An 18,448-nucleotide genomic window follows, 5' to 3' on the forward strand; every position below is an offset into this window, starting at 1 on the left:
AGGGGAGAACCCCGTCCCTGCGCTCTCTTTCTCTCCCCGGCCGCTGCAACCTGCCTTCACCCGAGCCGCCCCGGGCACGGCAAGGGGCCCGACACTCGCTCCCCGGCCCTCGCCGCCGAGGAGCCGAGCCTCCTCCTCGGCCAGAGCGGGCCGCGCGTTAGCGGAGAGCGAAAGGAGGCCTGTGCCCGAGCACCCCGGCCAGGGGTGGAGGGAGCGGCGAGGGGGGCCAGGCTGACCGCGGGCCGCCGAGCGGAGGCGGGCGCGGCCTGGCCCGGGCGCGGTGTCTCACCTCCCGGGCGGCCCGGAGGGGGTGGCGGGGCGGGCCGCCGGGGGCCGGCCGGGCGGGGGGGGGGGGGGCGCGGTGGGGTCGCTCACCTCCGTGGGGTCGCTGATCTCGAACAGGTCCAGCCGGTTCGCGTTCCAGTGGTTGATGATGTCGGCGAGTTTGCGCCGCTCCTCCTCCCGGCTGCTGCCGCCGCCGCCCGACATCCTCGCCGAGCCCGCCGCCGGGGAGCCGAGCCGGGGCTGGGCCCTCTCCGCCGAGCCCCGGCGAGGGGCGGAGGCGGGGACGGAGCGGGGGGTCCCTCAGTCCCGGCTGGGGAGGGGAGGGGCCGGCTCTCCCCTTGGCCGCTGCCGGCACGGGCGCCGCGGAAACGCCCCGGGATCGTGCCGCCGATAGCGATCGGCCCCGGAGGACAGCGGGGAAGGAGAGAAAGAGAAAGGGGGGAGGGGGTGGGGAGAAGGAGGAAGGATGCCCCGAGTCGGCGGCGGCCGCTGTGTCTCCCGGCTGGGCAGCGTCTGTCCCCGCTCGCCTGCCCTGAGCCGAGCGAAGCCGCCGCTGCCGCCTTTCTCCGCCCCGGTATCGCCCTCCCCTCGCTCGCTCGCTCCCTCACACACCGTCCCGTGCGCGCCCCCGCCCGGCCGCCCGCCCTCCGCTTCCCGGGGCGCGCGCGTGCGCGTGCTCCCGCCGGCCGTCACCTCCCGGCGGCGGCCGCGCGCCTCAGGAGGGCGCCCCCCCCCCCCGCCTCCCAGCTCCCCCCGGCGCGGGGAGGGGGTCGGGGGCGGCCGGGGCGGGGCGCGGCCAGGTGCGGCCGGTGCCTCCGCGCGGTGAACGGGCGCGGGGGGAGGGGCGGAGGCCGGGGACGCGCGGCGGCCTTTGGAGCGGCGGGGGGCAGGCACGGGCGGGGGGGGCGGACTGCCGGCAGGAGGCCCCTCGCCGGCAGCGGCAGCGGCAGCCCTGGCTGCCGCGCGGGGCCCGCGGTCGGGCGCTCGCAGCAACAAAGGGCCTGGGCCGCCGCGGCTGCGGGAACAAAGACCCTGCGGGCGGAGGCTGGCGCGGCCCCGCCGTGGCCTCTCTGCGCCAGGGCGGGAATGTCCCCGCTTCCCAGCCCTCCTTCCCGAAACCCTCCCTGCCCGCGGGCAGAGGTCAGGGCGCAAGGCCGGGGGGGCGGGCAGCGGGTCAAGGCCGCTGCGAGGCGGAGCGGTGCCGCCCGCTCCCCCTGCGGCCGGCAGCCCCTCACCTGGCCTTTTTGTGCCTCAGCTTTTCCCTGCAAAGCCAGGAGAGCAGCGCTCCGCTGCTTCCCCGGGCGCTGCTCTCTTTAGTAATGTTTATGGAGTGTTTTCGGGGCACTGCGTGAAAGGAACTGCCTAAAAAGGCGGTATTGACCGAAATTTCCGCAGCTTGAGATGAGCCTGAGGTGGACTTAAAGCATCAAATATGTTTTAATCGGTTTTAGAGACATCATTTATATGTGGTTTCTCACAAAATGTGTCTGTTGGCTGTAAGAGGCATCACCCATTGTATAGACTCTGGAATCCAGTACAGCTCTGGGGGTTTGGCTTTGTTTTTTACTCGCTGAAGTAGCTAACGTGTCCTGATACTTCAGCAGTCGTGTCTGTTTTGCACTGAGCATCCTCTGAAACCCAGTCCTTGAACGGTCATATTTGAACTCGGTTATCCGAGTGTGTATCTTCTTTGGTTTCTCTAGGTGGTTAAAAAAGGGGAAATACTGTTTCTTTTTCGTGTACCTGGCAAAGTATTTCTCATTCCTCTTTGCAGAGGACATTCAGATGAGTGGGTTTTGCTGATGAAATTTTGATTGGCTAGGTTATTTGAAGAAGGAGATTCCTCAGAGGCCTTGTCTACATTAAGCAATTAAATTATTGTTTTTATCCAGCAGTATAGCTCCTGTATAAGTACCAGCAGTTCTGGTTTTACAGGTGAAGGTCAGTTATACTTTTGCCCTACATCTGTAACTGTGCCATATTAGAGCTTTACAGTTCCAAGGATGGAAGAGATCCTATTTCTCAGGTCCCAAACTCTGGGAGGTGTTGAAAGCCCCTCTGAGAGAACTTGGAGGGGGGGACAAAACCTCAAGTTCTTGTAATATCATCATCCTAAAACTATGTTATATTCCTTTTGGAAGTAAAATGTAGAGAGAGGAAGGAAAAAACCCCAAACAAGCATAACTCTTCTTACGTAAACGGAAAAAAAATTATGCTGGATTTTTTTTCCATATCCAGAGAGAGTGTGCTACCAGATAACTTTGGACATTCTGGCAGTGCCTGCAAAGATCAAGAAACCATGTAAAATCTGTGATGCGATAGTCCACAACCCAGGCAGATAGCTGCCTGCTCTGTCACAGATGACATTAGCGGAGTGGGGTGCTGATTTGGATGCTTGGCTTTGTCAGGATATTGGTGAAATGAGATTGTTCAAGAGACAGGATGAGAAACAGTGGCTGTGTTACTTCAAGATTAGGAAGGAGACTTTTAGGTACAGGGTGTGCATAGATCACCATTTTGCTATTACAAGCTACATAGATAAAATTGTTTTTCCTGGGGAAAAGAGGCGGTTGCTCTGGGAAAACTGGCTACTGGAAGTAGTTGATTTAGCATTGCTGGCATGCCTGGGTTTTCAAATGCCGAGGAGCACCAAGAATAAAATTATCACTGTGCTGGACCCACGTGGTCTATATAATCAGCTGTGAATGTATTTATTTCTATTTTAATTGCAGCTACTCAGCATTTCTAAACTGTAGCTAGACTCCAGTCTGAATACAAACAAATCCCTCAAACTGAGGGACTAACAATGTTTAGATGTTATTTCTCAGAAATCCCAAGTCACTGCAGTCTATTTCTGTAGAGGCAGAAGCAATAGAAATGCTACTGATGGTGAGATACCAGCAGTGACCATGCTGCTGATTAGCTCTGCACTGAGTTGGACAGTGCTGAAGCAGGACTGAAAGAAACCCGGCCTGCCTGTACAAGTTGTTGCCATCGACAGTCAAACGGCAGCAGCTTTAGTACAGCATCAGGGTTTAAGAAAAATCATCATGTCGACAAGAATTAGCTGTCTGAGTGTACCAGCAGGACAGTATGCGTATGGAGATTGTACTGTGGGAGATAAAGCAAAAGCCCTCATCTCCTTGGAAGAGCTAGTGTGCAGAGAGCTAAAGCATGAAATTATAGTGTACCAGCTCGTTTACAGTGGAAAATGTGTGCTGCTTCACTTTCAATCCTTTTTTTTTTTCATAGGGCTATTGCAATGGGAAGTAAAGCAGCTGCTGTAAAGCCTAGCAAGTGACATGATTCCTGTGAACAGTTGTAAAAAAGTTCAGGAGGTATTAATGAATGGGAAGCATTACATACATAAAATACATTATAAACAGGATTGTGTATTTGAGCTATCATCAAGGCATCTTCCATTTAAGGTATTGGATAAAGTTACTTGAAACCATTAAATGAAATTTTCCTCTGTGTTCTTTCTGAGATTTTTATAATTTACTTAGCAAGAAGACAGAATCCTCTTTGAGGAGTTTCCAGTTCAGCTCACCATTCCTGTAGGTAGTCCCACTGAAGCCGGTGGCAAATTTAGATTTAACTCTATAAATGATCACATACTTGATAAGAAATAATAGTGTAAGAGAAGCAAAAGAATGGGGAACAAAAACTGCTTTGCTTGCAAGTGATAATGAAAAATGGTTTTTACTTCTTTCCTTACTGAACAATGTTATTTTCTTTTTTCAGGTGCTTAAGATAACTAAGCTACTGTAAGCCAGTATTGTGATTGCCTGTTCGGCACTCAAAGTGTAATATGCATTTTACAGAACAAATAAGATAAATGCCCTTCTCCATAGAGTTTGCAAGCTAAATTTTGTCACAGGTGAAAGCAACAACTAGAAGAGAGATCCATAAAGAAGAAACACAGATATACAAGGAGGCCTTTGCAATCCTCTCCGTTCCCCAAGACATCAAGAAGTGCGGTGCCCACGTGGTTACCTGCCGCAAGGGGGTCGTGTCTGTGCAGCTTCTCTCATTAATCATATTGGCATACGTCTGTCCCTGGGGGATCTGATGGTTATAAGCAACGACAACATACAGGATCCCTTTATTTCTGCTCCTCGGCCAGTGCAGTTCATGCAAACAGTTCTCTTGCACAGGGAAGGTTTGCGTGAAGGTAGGGTCGTGGTCTGCTGGTCTCCTGGCTGCTCGCCAGCTGCCCATATGGTTGCCAGAATGCAGCATTAATTTTCTGGGGCAGCATGCATCTGATGTATAGTGCCACGCTGTATAAATCAGCACACTATTGGAAGGTATAAATTCATAGGTAAGACTGAAATTATTAAAGTAACCCTTCTCATGGCTTCCCAAGCGTGGATGTGTTTCTAGAGCAGAAGTATCGGAGATGTCATTTTGCATAATGCAATGCAAAAGCTTGTGTTAGAGCAACATTAACATTGCAAGCCTGGGTCATCAAACTGCAGTCCTTACATAGACGACACACCCACTGAGGTAAATAAATTAGCCGGACTAAGGATTGCAGCTTTGGACGCTATAAACGCACATGAGTCAGGGAGGGAAAGAAGTTTTTCATTGCACCATTATCTCACCTGCAGGAATTGCACACACTGTGTACATCAAAGTATCAATTTCATAGCCTAATTGGTAAACAAACATCGTACATATAGCCTACGTGGGCAAATTCATGATGCATGAAAAATCTTTATGTTTAGAGCCCACCTTTCTTACTGTATGAATGTAGGAGCTTATATTTAATAACCTTGACCTCTTTAAAAAATAAGTAATGGGGGGAATAGAGGGGGAAACAGGGCAAATGTGGCAAGTTATGTAATTGTTTTTTGGAAATCTTCAGGTTTTCAGTTCAATTATCCTTGCTCTATTTTTAGGGAAAGGGAAGCACAAAACTGTGTAAATGGCAGCTATCTTAATAAGTGTATCTTCCTTTTGGTTTCTATATGGATGAATTACAAAAACTGTCAAGAAAATTCTGTTAAGGAAGATGCTTGATTTTTATTATGTATAGAAGATCTTTCAAAGTAATTTATTGGTAAACACTTCTTGGGTTAAGATCCCTCAGGTTATATTTGTACTAATGAACTAAACAGTGTAAGGGCCTTTCTCTAGCCCTACAGCCAACTGACCTAGCCTGGCCACCTCCATGGTTTTAAATTGTTTTAGCTGTCTTCAGGTGAACAGCTCCTGGAAATCAGGAGTCTCTGTTTCACGGGAAGAGGGTCAAGTCCCAGTTAGAGGTTTGCAATTGATGTCAGCCTAATACTGGAATGCTCCTGCATTCATCCTCAGATGAATACTGAATGCTTTTCTGGAAAATGCTTTTTAGCCAGGGTGTGCTGTTCTCAACATAGAGGTATTGAGGAGAAATTTAATGGCTGGTATACATAATAAATCAGATTATCAGATGATCTCTCCTGGCCTTATCCCATATAATTTAAAATGCAATCAGTTAGAACAAAGTTCAGAGCTGCTGCAGGTACTACAAAAGCTTTCTGCTAGTTTTTTTTTAATCAGATCTCTGTTTTAAAGTATTTTCTCCCAAACTGCTGTGTTGTGAAAGAAGACCAGGAATTGGCTGACCATAAGAAGGGAAAGGAAGAGAGAGTCTATGTAAAATTGTCAAGAGGACAATGTAAATAAACTGACATGCCCTGTCTCCGGAAATTTAGCTAATCTCTCTGTGTTATACAGCATTATTTGTAAAAATGGTAAAGATGCTTAGATAGAAGTCATGCATTTTTTTTTTTTTTAAGTTGAGGGTAGCTCTCCAATCAGTGGTCCAAACTAGGCTATTAGTTACAACAATGTGTAATCATTTCAAGGCTCTTTGAGCAAGATGTAGTGGGTGTTTGGTCTTATAATTAACCTGCTGCCATTGGCCACGCATTCTCTCCACCCTGTAATTACTTGACTAAAAAAATAATGCCATTCAAAGTATACATTGTATAGAAAATTAAAAGAGCATTCATTTTAATCTGTTTTCACACTCACACGATGACTATAACTCGTACATACATTTCATGTATGAGCAGAAGCCGTTTGGCCACATCCAAGCAGTTTTTGTTAGAAAAATTTGATTTGGAAGCAAACTGCGTCAGCATGCCATTAGCTTTTTGGTTTTGTTTCACTTTTTTAGAACCAATCCAAAAGTATTGAAAGGATTTTCACTTAAACATACCTTACCACTGAGCTAAGAATGTAATGTATATTCAATTATTTGCTCCAGCAATTGCTGTGCTTTTAAATCATATAACATGCCTAAGTCTTGTATATGGAGAGCTTTAGCCTCAAAAACAAATACTTCAGGAAGCTTATAAGTGCAAGCATTGGTGTAAACCTGTGAAATGAAAGTGCCTGCTCAGCAAAAAAAGGCCAATCCTTCCCTCAGCAAGTTTTCCTTCTGCGTTCTCGAGGTCTTTGTCCAGAACAAGTATGGAATAGAAGTGGGGTCTGTATGTAGGAATGAAAGGCAACAGAAACCATCAGGAAACTCCTCTGTAGAAACCTGCAGGGTTTTATTTTATCTAACCTGAATTGTCTAAAAAGTAGGCCGAGAGGGTGAGTGTAGGCTCCCTTTACAGGTAGTGGAGAGAAGCAGCCACTTCCAGAAAGTGATTGACCTATCTTGTGACAGGATTAAACCCTAACTTTTAGATGGCTACAGAGAAGTGAGATGAATCCCTCCTTGAGAGTATGCTGCCATCCCTCAGCTTCTTCAAAGCTTCAGTCTTTTGATTGTGGCATAGGCTTCACTTCCAAGCCCACCATTGCTTTAGCCAATGATGCCACTTTTGTATCGTCAGGCATGATACAGCTGTATTGGTCATCTCGTTTATACAAAGGTGAGGAGTGCCTCCACCTGTGTTAAACCAAATGCATAGAACTTAATGAAGGACCTGTTTTTCAGTTTATGGATGTCACAGCTCAGTCCTGCCCAACTGGGTAAAGAAGGGAATAGCTGTGGGGGGGCATATTAGGGAGTATATTTACATTGCAGGACGTGAAATAGAGATACTTGGGCTACATTTAAAAGCGCGTCCTTTTCAGCTGGCTGAACTTGTCCATGTGGAATTCTCTCCTGCCTCACCTCCTAGACAGCTAGCTGGGATGTCTGTGCTCAACACTGCATCTGCCAGCGTAGGCATACTCAACAATTACGCTTTGAAATAACTGAGCCCTGACTCTTTGTGAGACCAACCTTTAATACAAGGTTGTGCATTTTTTCCTCAAACACCCTCACCTTTCATCCCATGCCACTCCTTGATTGTGGGAAGAGACCCAGCCAAACTCAGAAAGGTACTTCCTTCAGATCCTTCTAAATTCACTACAATCATGAAGCTTGTGAACTACTAGCCTATGGATAAGGCATTTGGTGTGGTGTGACCTCTGCTTGTTATGCTAACCACAAGCCTCACATTTTTACCGTGTTTTCTACATCTTTCCCCTTTCGTCTGTTCATTATACTCCTTTCATCCTTACCGTGTTTCAGTATGTTTTGGGATTTGCATGTTACTTGGAGGCAGGGAGCATCTTCTCGTGCACGTGTGCAGCAGTTAGCACAGCTCAAAATGGTAGGGACAAGATGTGTCACCACGTGATAAGTATTAAAGCTTGCTGGAAAGCAAGTGTGACTACCTGGTGCTGGTACAATAATCATCAGCATTTTGTATACTTGGCTCCTTCTCCCATGAGTGCAATTTTGTACAACACAGGGAATGGAAGAACCAGACCATCTCCTGGCAGCACGGGCAGGCTGACACAATGGCGGCTACAGCTTGTTGTTAATGACCCTGTCATGCACAACAGACAGCCTCATAGGTAATTTAAGAAATGTGTAAGAGTGTCCTTACTTAATGTTACCCAGCAAGGCACTGTGGGATCTATTTAAGCAAATCTTAAAGACGGTATGCTCTACCTTGTAAGCACCTTCAGGGTCAACGTCTCCCAGACAAACTTTCCCGTATGCAGTTTTTCTAAGTGCGAAATTTGTTCTTACATTGTTTTCATATTGTGAAAGTGCATTTAGCTGTTACCAAACAAGTTGGGAGTAGATCTGACATAAACAACGTATGGTTTCCAAGGCACATATCCCAAGGAAGGTTATCCAGATCCAGCATTGCAGGCCAATCAAATGAAAAACCAAGAATTAAAAGATCACTGTAGACAAAGATCATGGAGGAGTACAGCTCTGTGGGTGACAGGTCTCCTGAATCATTACTTCTGCATTTCGAAACTGGAAGATCACTGCTTTCACTCTTTCTGACTAAAGTTAGAAACACATGCATAGAAATAGACACCTAGATTAATGACCTGTTTTCCAAAATGCTGTAAATTCCCAGCCATCAAAGGCACCTTTGAATTTTCACTTACAAATTTAGAGCACAAGGCATGAAAAATGTATCCTTTGCCTCCCAATAGCACCTATCCAAATATGGGAATTCAACAGAAAGGCTCTGCAAAAAAAACTTCACTTGTCGTGTTATGGCAGATGGATGTGAACTGCTTAACGTAACAAATCACCAGAGTTTGGAGGCACTGCTCCGAAGTTGGGGCGTGCTGCCAAGCTACGGGTTTTCCCTGCCGAGGGCTCTGCCTTCTCAGCCCTGGCCCCGGAGCACGGTGGAGATCAGCCACTCTGGGCACGTTGCATTCGCTGCAATGTATGTAGCGGGGCTGCCCTGGCTGCTTTGGGTATCGCTAGCTACGACGTCGTGGCAGCAGGGAGCTCAGCAAACCTCACCACACACACTGCTGAGTCAAGGGGCCAGTCTGGTCGGCCTCTCTGCTAGCAGGGTTATACTGCCAGCAGCGTTTTAAAGCCAGGGCAGGGTAGTCATCCCAAGACACAGGCACTTCAGCTTGAGTAGGGTGTTTTAAAATCCCCAGCCTATGCTGGATTTCCTTGCAGTTATTGACCCTAATCTGACCATCAGAATTACCATCATGTGAGAAGGCAGCGTGGTGAGATTACAGCTCCTTCTCACTGTAACTTTTGATCGACAGTGGGCTAAGAAAACATCATCCGCTAAGGAGACATAATATAAAATGCCCTCTGCAGGCACGAGCCATGACACAAGTGCTCCCGTGCAGAGGGAGCAATGGGAAGACTCGTCTATATTCCAGTAGGTTATGAGGCAGAATGAGCAGCCGATCTGTTCTGGCTTGTTTAATACGAACCGTAGAATTTAATTCAGCTGGTCTTTGGATTAATTCAGTGACTTAATTTGGTGAAGTCCTGTCTTTCATAAAGACTTGAACTGAAGATGGCAAAAGACAGAGGATAAAGAACCTCACGAGGTTTGTTCCAGCTGTTAATCATCCTCACCGCTAAAAGGTGTGTCGTATTCAGTGTGTCCAAATTCAACTTCCAGGCACTAGCTCTTGTCACGCTTCTCTGTTTCGTTCAATAGCCCTTTGGTACTTCATATTTTCTCCCTTTTAAGGCATTCATATGTAAAGATACCACTTTTTCTTCTTCTTTTTAACTAGCTAAACAGAGAACCCTCTCTCTCACTGTAACACACTTTTTCTGGCTTGGAAGTAAGCACTAAGGCTTCACTGCACTTGCAAGCATATCTTGACTTTTCTGAAAGGGGATACTAGCATCCAGCAAAATAACAATTCGTCTTTCTGGCTGTAGGAGCTGAAGCACTCACCGAGTCCTTCGGGGCCTCCTGGCATGAAGGTTAGCTCTACATAAATCAGGCCGTACTTCTCGTATCAAGTTATTCCTGAATCTTCAGGCTGCATTCTATTGTTTCAATTCAGAGTACAGAGCATTACCAGATTAATAAAAAAAAATACATATTAAGACAACATTCCTTCCTGTGCACAGTAGCATTCTTTCTAGCCATACATCTTTTCAACAAATGTAAAATATTTTAAGGAGGAACTATTTAAATTCTATCTGCAGCAATACAACTAATTTCATTCCTTAAAACCAGGCTTTTTGATGTCTGGAAGTGCAAAGGAGCTTCTAAATACTTACAAATCTCTCTGTATGGAAATAAATACATATATAGTCAATACTTTTTTTTCCCCATGTCGTGCTTTTAGGCCAAGAAGTGATGTGTTAAGTTACATCAGGGATGGTCTAAAGCTCAGCCCTGAGGATCTGATGGGTTGCTTATAGAGAAAATGCAAAGAGATCTTTAAGGAAAGGGGTGGTGGTTGTTTTCAGTGAATCACAGACTGCTTGCAATGGCTCTGAAGACTGTGTATATATATGATAACTCTTCTTTTGTTAAGGATTATCGACTGTTCTATTACTTGTTAAACACGGTAGGAGCATTACTGCAGGTCAGAGAGGACTGTCATTGGTAAAAATTGCTGCAATCCATAGCTTTGCTCAATGGCCAGTTCTGGGGTTTCTGTCTCAGAACAAGCTACAGCACATACACTTCAAGAAGGAGAAAAAATATGCAGGGGTATGAAATGTGCTTTCAGAAATATTTACCAGATCTTCCATGGTCCTGGTTATTTGCATTTGTCCCTGGACAGCAGATATACCAGTGTTACAGCCCTCAGCCTTTCAGCAAGTGTAAGAAACTGATTTAAAGAAAATAATAATTTAATACCATCATATACAAAGAAAGTCTTTAGCTCAAAGGGCTCCATTAGACTGAGCAGAGAGAAAAAAAAATCTTCAGAAATTATTATTCCTTTTAAAAATAATTATTTTCCTTAAGGAATATCTTTAAGAGACTGCAACTGCCCAGCCTTGCTGTGATATCTGTACAGCAGCCTGTTGGATTAACTGTACAGGAGATTTTAAAGAGTTATTCCAGGTTTTGCACCAGTGCTGGAAAAATAAAATTACACCAGACCCAAACTGAATTAAGTAGTTAAGAACCCAGCCTAACACATGAAAATGACCTTCTCGCTACCGATTTAATGTTTTTCAAGCAAAGCCATGATCCTTAGCCACTGATGTAAATGGATTTGCTGTTGTCTGTAGCAAAAACAAAATTGAGGCTCATTTGTGGTTCAAGACTTTTTGCAAAGGGATTTGGCACACTTAATGCACAATAATAAAACAAAAGCAGTACTGAACGTGTAATAGATACACAGAGAAGGGACAAGAGCAGAATAAAACAAAAGGTTGTCCATTTTAGAAGAAAGTCCCCCTTCCCTCTCTACCTTTTCCATTTTTCGTGTTCTCTTTGCCTCCTTCCTTCCTCTTCCTTTCCTTTTCTTTCCTTTCCTTTCTTTTCCTTGCCTTTCTTTGCCTTGTCTTGCCCATTCTAGAAGGTAGTTACATATTTGCTGAGTTCCTCTTTCCTAAGAATATAACTCAGCTCATGCTAAGTTATGCATATACTTACATATCTTTCCTGACTACAGATATTTAGGTGAAGTCAGACCTTAATTAGGATCTTCAAGGATTTCTCCAGCTGGTAACAAGGCGCTCACAGAGGCTGCCTTTACCACGGGAAAGCCACACTCACTGTGGCTTCTCTGCTGTTAAAAAGAGATGCTGTCACGGAGGGCACTTCAGGGCAGGATCTTCACCTCGCTGTTCTGCATCAACCCCTGGAAATGCTTCCCCTCCTTAATTCCGGAGCAGCGATAGGAAATCCTTTCCATACCACGTGCCTCATGTACTCATCATGTTCCAGACCCCGCGCCCCGCGCGTGGAAACTCCCATGCCAGCCCCAGAGCAAGGGGCTTCAGTCACCGTTTCTGCTGTTCACGCAGTGCCTGTCTCTGGCCTCCATGGGGCTGCAGGGCAGGATCGGGCAGAGGAGCCCGGCACAGGGCAGGGGGGCAGGTGACGTGCCTCAGGCTCGCTGCTACGGCGGCCCGGGGCGCTGAGGGGCACCTGCTCTCCCAGACTAATGTCAGCCACAGCAAATATCCCTTCGGTGGCCCTTCCTGAGGAGAGAGTGCTGGGTAAAAGCTGAGGTTGTCAAGTCCATCACTTTTTTATCATACTATGTTTTCTTTTACCATAAGCATGGCGTGCACATACACGAGCGATGAGAAAGGGGAGAAGACACAGCCATGTGTACCGGACTCTGGCGTCATGCTGTGGTGGATCCTCCATCACTTGGCATTTTCATGGCTGCGCTCCACCTACCCTTCCTTGTTCCTACACTTACATACCTAATGATGCTGTTTTCCTGAACAAATGCCTGTGCTGTTCCTTAGACAGGGCAGAAGGAAATTCGCCTACCACAGAGAGAGATCCTGTCTGAGAAAATTTGAATATCCAAGTCAGGCAGACAAGTTCCCTTGTGGGAATGCTCCTCTCCTCTGACATGCCCAACCGGTGAGTTTGCCTATGGTTTTGAAACTTCCATACCTCAAAGAGCAGGGTACAAACCTGCCACATGAGAAGGTTCAGTATCCACTGACTACTGAGTCTTTCCGGAGCTGGGGAAGGAATCAGATCATGATCTCAGTCTGACTTTCTCTTTGACAGAGCTTTTCAAAATCATGAGCAAGCCTAATAGATGCTTATGAAAATTAGGGTATGAAAATTAATTATAATGTGCATCACCTCTTTTCATCCAGCTATCAAACTGGGAGTGAACTTAGAAACTCCCATTTTACAGAGGAGGAAGCAGATGCCGAGTGAATCGATGAAGCAGAAAGAGGAGGCAAGCTCCTGGCTCCTCCTTCTCCTCCCTACCCGCTCAGCCACTACGCCTCCTGTAGGTACCTGTCATGCTGCTCTTGGCTGTCCTTTGTGAGAGGTGTTAGTAAACGCAGCTATTCTTAGCTGTCCCTGGGCAGAGCCCATGGACGCCACCCTGGGCTGAATGCCTGTCAAGTACCCTAGATACATCCAGGGATCTAGGCAAGTGCTGGTCCAAGTGGGTCCCATGCCTTAAGGACTGTAGAGTGGGTGCCTTAAGGACTGTAGAGAGGATGCAGGGGAGGTGCAAATGCATTTTCCGTACTCAGCAGCATCAGCAGCAGCCTCAGCATGCCACCTGCTTGTCTGTCGTCAGACTCTCCCAAAAAGGACTGTGCATGAGGACCTCCCCACTCGCAATCTGTTTCTGAGGCATACTACTTGCAGGTGAAGAGTTTTGTTATAGAGGGAGGTCAACGAGAGTGTGTTTGAATCTCAAGCAGCAGAGGCTCCGCTTGCACCCTTCTCAGATCAACCATTTGAAGGCAGGACTCCACCACCCTGTTGTGACTTACTCAGTAAAAGTTGTGTTACAATCAAAGAAAAAAAAGCTCCGATTTAGGCACCAAGCAGAGATGAGATCCTAGAAGTTCAGGCTATGCCTGAGGGATGAGTGCTGAAAAATGTCTGGAAGAGGAGCTAGTAGCAAAGTCCACAACACTGACGTGCCAGCAAAGATAGATTGCAGGACTCGGAGAGAGTTTTAAGGGTTGCTCTGATTATATACTCATGTATGTCAGCAGTGCTGGCAATTTGCCTTCTACATAGTGGCAGTAGGTATTAGCTTAAATCCACTTTATAGTTCCCTACAAAAAGAATGCATTTTCTTAAAGAACTTTAAAGAAAAACAATGCAAACTCAATACAAATTGACCAGTTCTTTAGACAGGAAGAAATCAGCCTGTTATTTTGTTACTAAGGTCAATAAAAATAATTACTTTGCCAATACATAATAGTACCCTGACTCTAGCTATTGGATAAGCAAAATCTTAGTCATATGAATGAGAATTGGAAGAAGTCATTAGCAGCAGAGAGGCAATTTTAACAGTTCTGTGTTTGATTCCCATGAAGAATTTCATATGTCAGTCACATCTCCAAAACAAAAAATTTTTGGCAGTCCCATGGGAAGTAGTATATATTCAGATAGACTCATTGGCTTCCTTTCACCCAAGCTTGTTTTGATACAAGTAGATAAATACATTATTTGTTTTATGAGGTTTTTTCCATTTGGATTTTTAGCTGCCAAAAGTGGACCCTCCGTGATTCAGGTCTGAATTGCATTCACACCAAAGTCAAGGCAACGCACTTCAGTGCAGCTACACTGATTTACACTTGCTGAAAATCTGGTGAATTTTTTAAAGCCTCTTTTGTAGTGATATAAGTACAGTGCAAAGTCAGTGTGAAATCATGGATACATAAGAATTTTAATATTTGGCTGTAACACATATGTATGTGGCTATGTAACTAAAAATGTATGAATACACATTTTACTCTCCAGTGTTTGTCACGGGATTAATGTAAGGGAATACAACTGAGGGACCCAAAGTCCACTCATTCCTTACAAGTGCCACTGCATCTGTAGGTAAAGGTGGGTCCTTACACAATACTCATGTTCCCTCTGTATTGTTATGGAAATTGTAGCTCAGTCAGGTGTGGAAGCTCACATAGATATGACCACCAGCACCAGCAGTTGTTCATCAACCCAGGTTTCCCTCCGTTGTGACCGTGGTAACAGCCCTTGGCAGAGCCTCCTGGGGTACCAGACCCCCAGAGTATCAAATACCCCATCCCCTCTGGTATGCAGGAGAATGAGCAGGGTGACTGGAGCCGCAAAAGATGAGAGGAAGAAGAAACATAAATGTAAAGAGTAAAGAATTAAAAGTGTGGTACAGAAGGACAAGTATTAGTGGAGGCAAGAGATGCAAGGTAAAGCATGCAAAAAGAAAAAGAACCAAAGAGGCATGGGCAGAGACAGAGGCAATGATAAAACTGTGCCAGGGCAGAGACCAAAGAAGTAGGAATGGTTTCTAAGCGATTGTAGGGGAAGGTTTCCACCCAAATCCAGGTATCACAGCTTTGAAACCATCTCTGAGTTGTAGCTCTCAACAGTGCCTCTCAGATAATCTACCTCTGCAGCCTGCAGAGTTGGTCCTTCTCAATTTTGACAGTTTGTGAATGGGTTTTTTCTGTTTGCTCTTCTCTTCTTACTGTGGATAAAGGACAAAATGTGCCCTGTAGAGAGTCAGTCACAGGAACAGTTTCCCTGTAGGAGTATCTGTGGCACAGTAGTGCTGCCAGCAGCATGGATTAGCTCTATTTTTCAGGACATACAAAGAATTAGTTGGCATTTATGCTTCTATTCCCTTCCAGGAGTCATCACAGGTGTAATGTTTTATGTCTTGTTAATCACCTTCACCAAACAATGTTTATTTGCTTCTGTTTGCTCTGACTTCGGAAAAAAGGTGGCTTGCTATGGCATGCAAAGGGAGTATCTCTAGGACAGAATGATGTAAACATCTATGTGAATTAGTGTAAATAATGATACCTTCTACTGACGATGGTATTGGGAGATGGTAACATTCTCATTAATGCAGTTCCCAGTGGAAATAACACAATGGAAGAAACTTCTACAGCATTTGCTGTGTATTTCAGCCATTCTCTGCTATCAACAACGAGGACCTGTGAAGCCCAGATTTCCCGCATAAGAAGAACAGTTTAAGAAATGCAGATTTGATATATACAGTTCAGTGCTTTACATGAATTTCACTCGTGAATGGCTTTAAAATAGCTTTTCCCTTGCAAGGTGAAATTTCCAGTTGACAAACAGCTTGACTTGGAGCCCATTTGTGTGCTAGGAAAATATTGTATATCAGCTGTTTCTGAGAAAACATTCACCATAGTGAAACTTATCTTTTAGAATAACCATGCAAAATATCGCTGATGGACAAATGCTTGGTGATTAATGTTTATCATGGTTCCTTTTTAAGTAGTGACTTCTATTTTTATGCTGAACTTTCTCTAAATTGGTGACACAATGTTATCTCAAGACCTTTCAGCCAGATAAGACCATGCCAGTTTCCTCAAAAATGGTCTTCTGTCTAAGGATTTTGTATATATTTGGGGTAGGGAGGCACTGTGGAAAGCAAAACACTGACTGTATTTAAATTCTTTTTGAAGTAGAATTCTTAAAAGTTGATGTTAGTTAAGGAGTTGACCTGAAAGTTTTTGGTAACTTGCATAACTTCAGGATGGGCCTCATACCAGATTTGTACAAAGACTTTGGACAGATGCTCTGGAAAGCACAAAGAACCAGCCTAAAAAAGGATAAGGAAAATTAATGTTCTAAAATATCTGTGACCATTCACCTTGGGCAGAGAAAAGTCACAGCACTAAAAAGTAACCCCTACCAACATGTGACTAATCATCTTGAATGGAGCAAAAGTCTGTTCAAGAGATGTGATGTCCACCAGATCACCATCTGGCTTATTGGCTGCAATCCTCGGTTTTACTTTGTACAAATCTAGAAGCCTGAAAGAGCTGATATGTTTTCAGACTCCAGCTATCTTCAGAAATTTATTATCCTTCTATGCTGTGAAATGCTGTGGTCTTTTTATGTTCCTTAATCTTATGTGTGAAAGCACGCATATCGAATGAATGCTTATGAGCACGTGTAGAGTCAATCTAGTGAAGGTGTTGCTATTCAAATATTATTTTATAAAATTGTTTTTTAGAGTGCATTGTATGTTTAAAAGTCTGAAAAGAATCAATTATCTACAATCCTTGGTAAATAAAGTTTTCAAACTTCTTATCAAATTGATAAACATCTCTGAGGGTGGAGGCAGAGAGAGGTAAATAGATTTTCAAGGTTGCCAATATGATTTTCAAAAGCACCAGAGCAGGCTGTCTAAGTAGTCAACTATTCAGCAACATAATTCTAAGAAGAAAGCTTTAATAATTGTCCCTGAGACAATCAGATTGGTAGACGGTAGTTTTATTTCAGCACAAAGAAGGTTAACATTTGCAATCACAACTTGACAGGTTTTGTTGAAATTCTTCAGCTGTACTTTCTAAACAGAGGACATCCCTCTTAGATTTTTTTTTTTAAATGCATAAGGACTGATGGTTTTTGAAGTAATTTGACTAAATTCCTGTATAATGTTGAGGCTCATCTGACTTTGGTATGACAGTTGTAATTCGTTCTAAATTAATTACATTAGTCAGATTATAACTTCTATCATTTGTTTAAGTGTTTGAATTAATGAGTAGAGTAGATACTGAGTTTCATTTCTTGCAACACTCAGGACCTATGAGGCTGTCAGCTGGTCAACCTAAACACCTGACCAGCTTTCCTGATCCCCATCCAATTTCCTAGGACTTTCCCACCTACTGAGTTGTGCTGGTTGAACTTGGGTGTCGTTTTAAAGCTGATTAAGAACAGCAAAAAGCTCTGATGTAAAATATTTAAATTTAAAATCTTCTGCGTTAAGCTGAAGTTTGCCCAAAGCACTCAGGAACAGACTGAAACTGAACCTAAGCTGCGGACAGACAAGATGTGCCAAACCCACCAGTGGTTGAAAGTAGCATCCCAGCTGCCCGTTCATGTGTCCATTGACATGGCAGTGAAATCACTGGGGACCAGCATGGATGGATGGGGTTGGCTTAGCTGCTTACCTTGGCGTCACTCACAAAGTTTCTTCCTCACTGCCTCTGCTGTCCTGTTTGCCATGCAGATGCCTGAGCTGCTCGTGCAGCAGTCCCTCCGCTGCTGCCATTCACAATGGGATGTCCTGAGCAAACCAAAACCGGTGAGGGTTTGCTTTCCACTGCCTAGTTGGAAATCACAGAAGCTCATACCTGATTCATGAGTAGCACAGGGCCAGGTACAGCAGGCATGGGGAAGACATCTAGAGCATCATTGTTTCAGGTGTCATTCTCCAGGGCAGTCCACGCATAAGACAGGCTGAGGCCCTTTGTCCTGACTCTGCTGTGGGAATGGTGACAGCTAGCAGAGAGGGGGCAAGAAACAGAAGGTAAGAAACTCTCACAGTGGATTGTGATGTGAACATGAACCAAAGACCTCAGTGAATCTTACTTAACCTGAAGAAAGAGTCTGCAGGTAAGTCTGCAGCTGTTGGATTAAACGAGAAAGACCCTGTATGGAGGGGGAGCCTTGCTGCAGACCGCCTGTCCCCTAAAGCAAATGAGCTTGGAGAGCTTCCCCTTGCTCGCTTAGGCAGGGCCATGTGTGAGCCCAAGCGCGTGTGTGTTTGGTGGCTTCAGCTCCTACAGTGTGATGTAGTACAGGACTAGACATGAAGAGCTAGATCCAAAAGAGTTCAGGTGGCTAAAACCAGGGTGTTGCATGTTTCCTTGCATGTAAACCGGAGTTTAGGGGCTTGGTTGCCTAGAGGGAGCATGGAAAAGGGACAGTGACTCAGAATAGGATGCAAACAGACTGCACGCTGAACAAGGTGGTACCCAACGTCAGTG

General features: G+C 45.2%; 1 protein-coding gene across 6 annotated transcripts in view; it reads right to left on the reverse strand.

Annotated features, from left to right (window-relative positions):
* The window catches only part of AFDN (afadin, adherens junction formation factor), a 133,106-nt gene extending 132,617 nt beyond the window's left edge, over positions 1 to 489 (reverse strand). For all 6 annotated transcript variants that reach the window (XM_059835838.1, XM_059835835.1, XM_059835836.1 and 3 more), the window contains exon 1: positions 376 to 489. In XM_059835838.1, the coding sequence (XP_059691821.1) occupies positions 376 to 489 (114 nt within the window). The remainder of the gene's footprint in view (positions 1 to 375) is intronic.
* Between the last annotated feature and the right edge of the window lie 17,959 nt (positions 490 to 18,448).

The sequence above is a fragment of the Gavia stellata genome, chromosome 2 (genome assembly GCF_030936135.1).
Source record: "Gavia stellata isolate bGavSte3 chromosome 2, bGavSte3.hap2, whole genome shotgun sequence".
Classification (NCBI taxonomy): domain Eukaryota; kingdom Metazoa; phylum Chordata; class Aves; order Gaviiformes; family Gaviidae; genus Gavia; species Gavia stellata.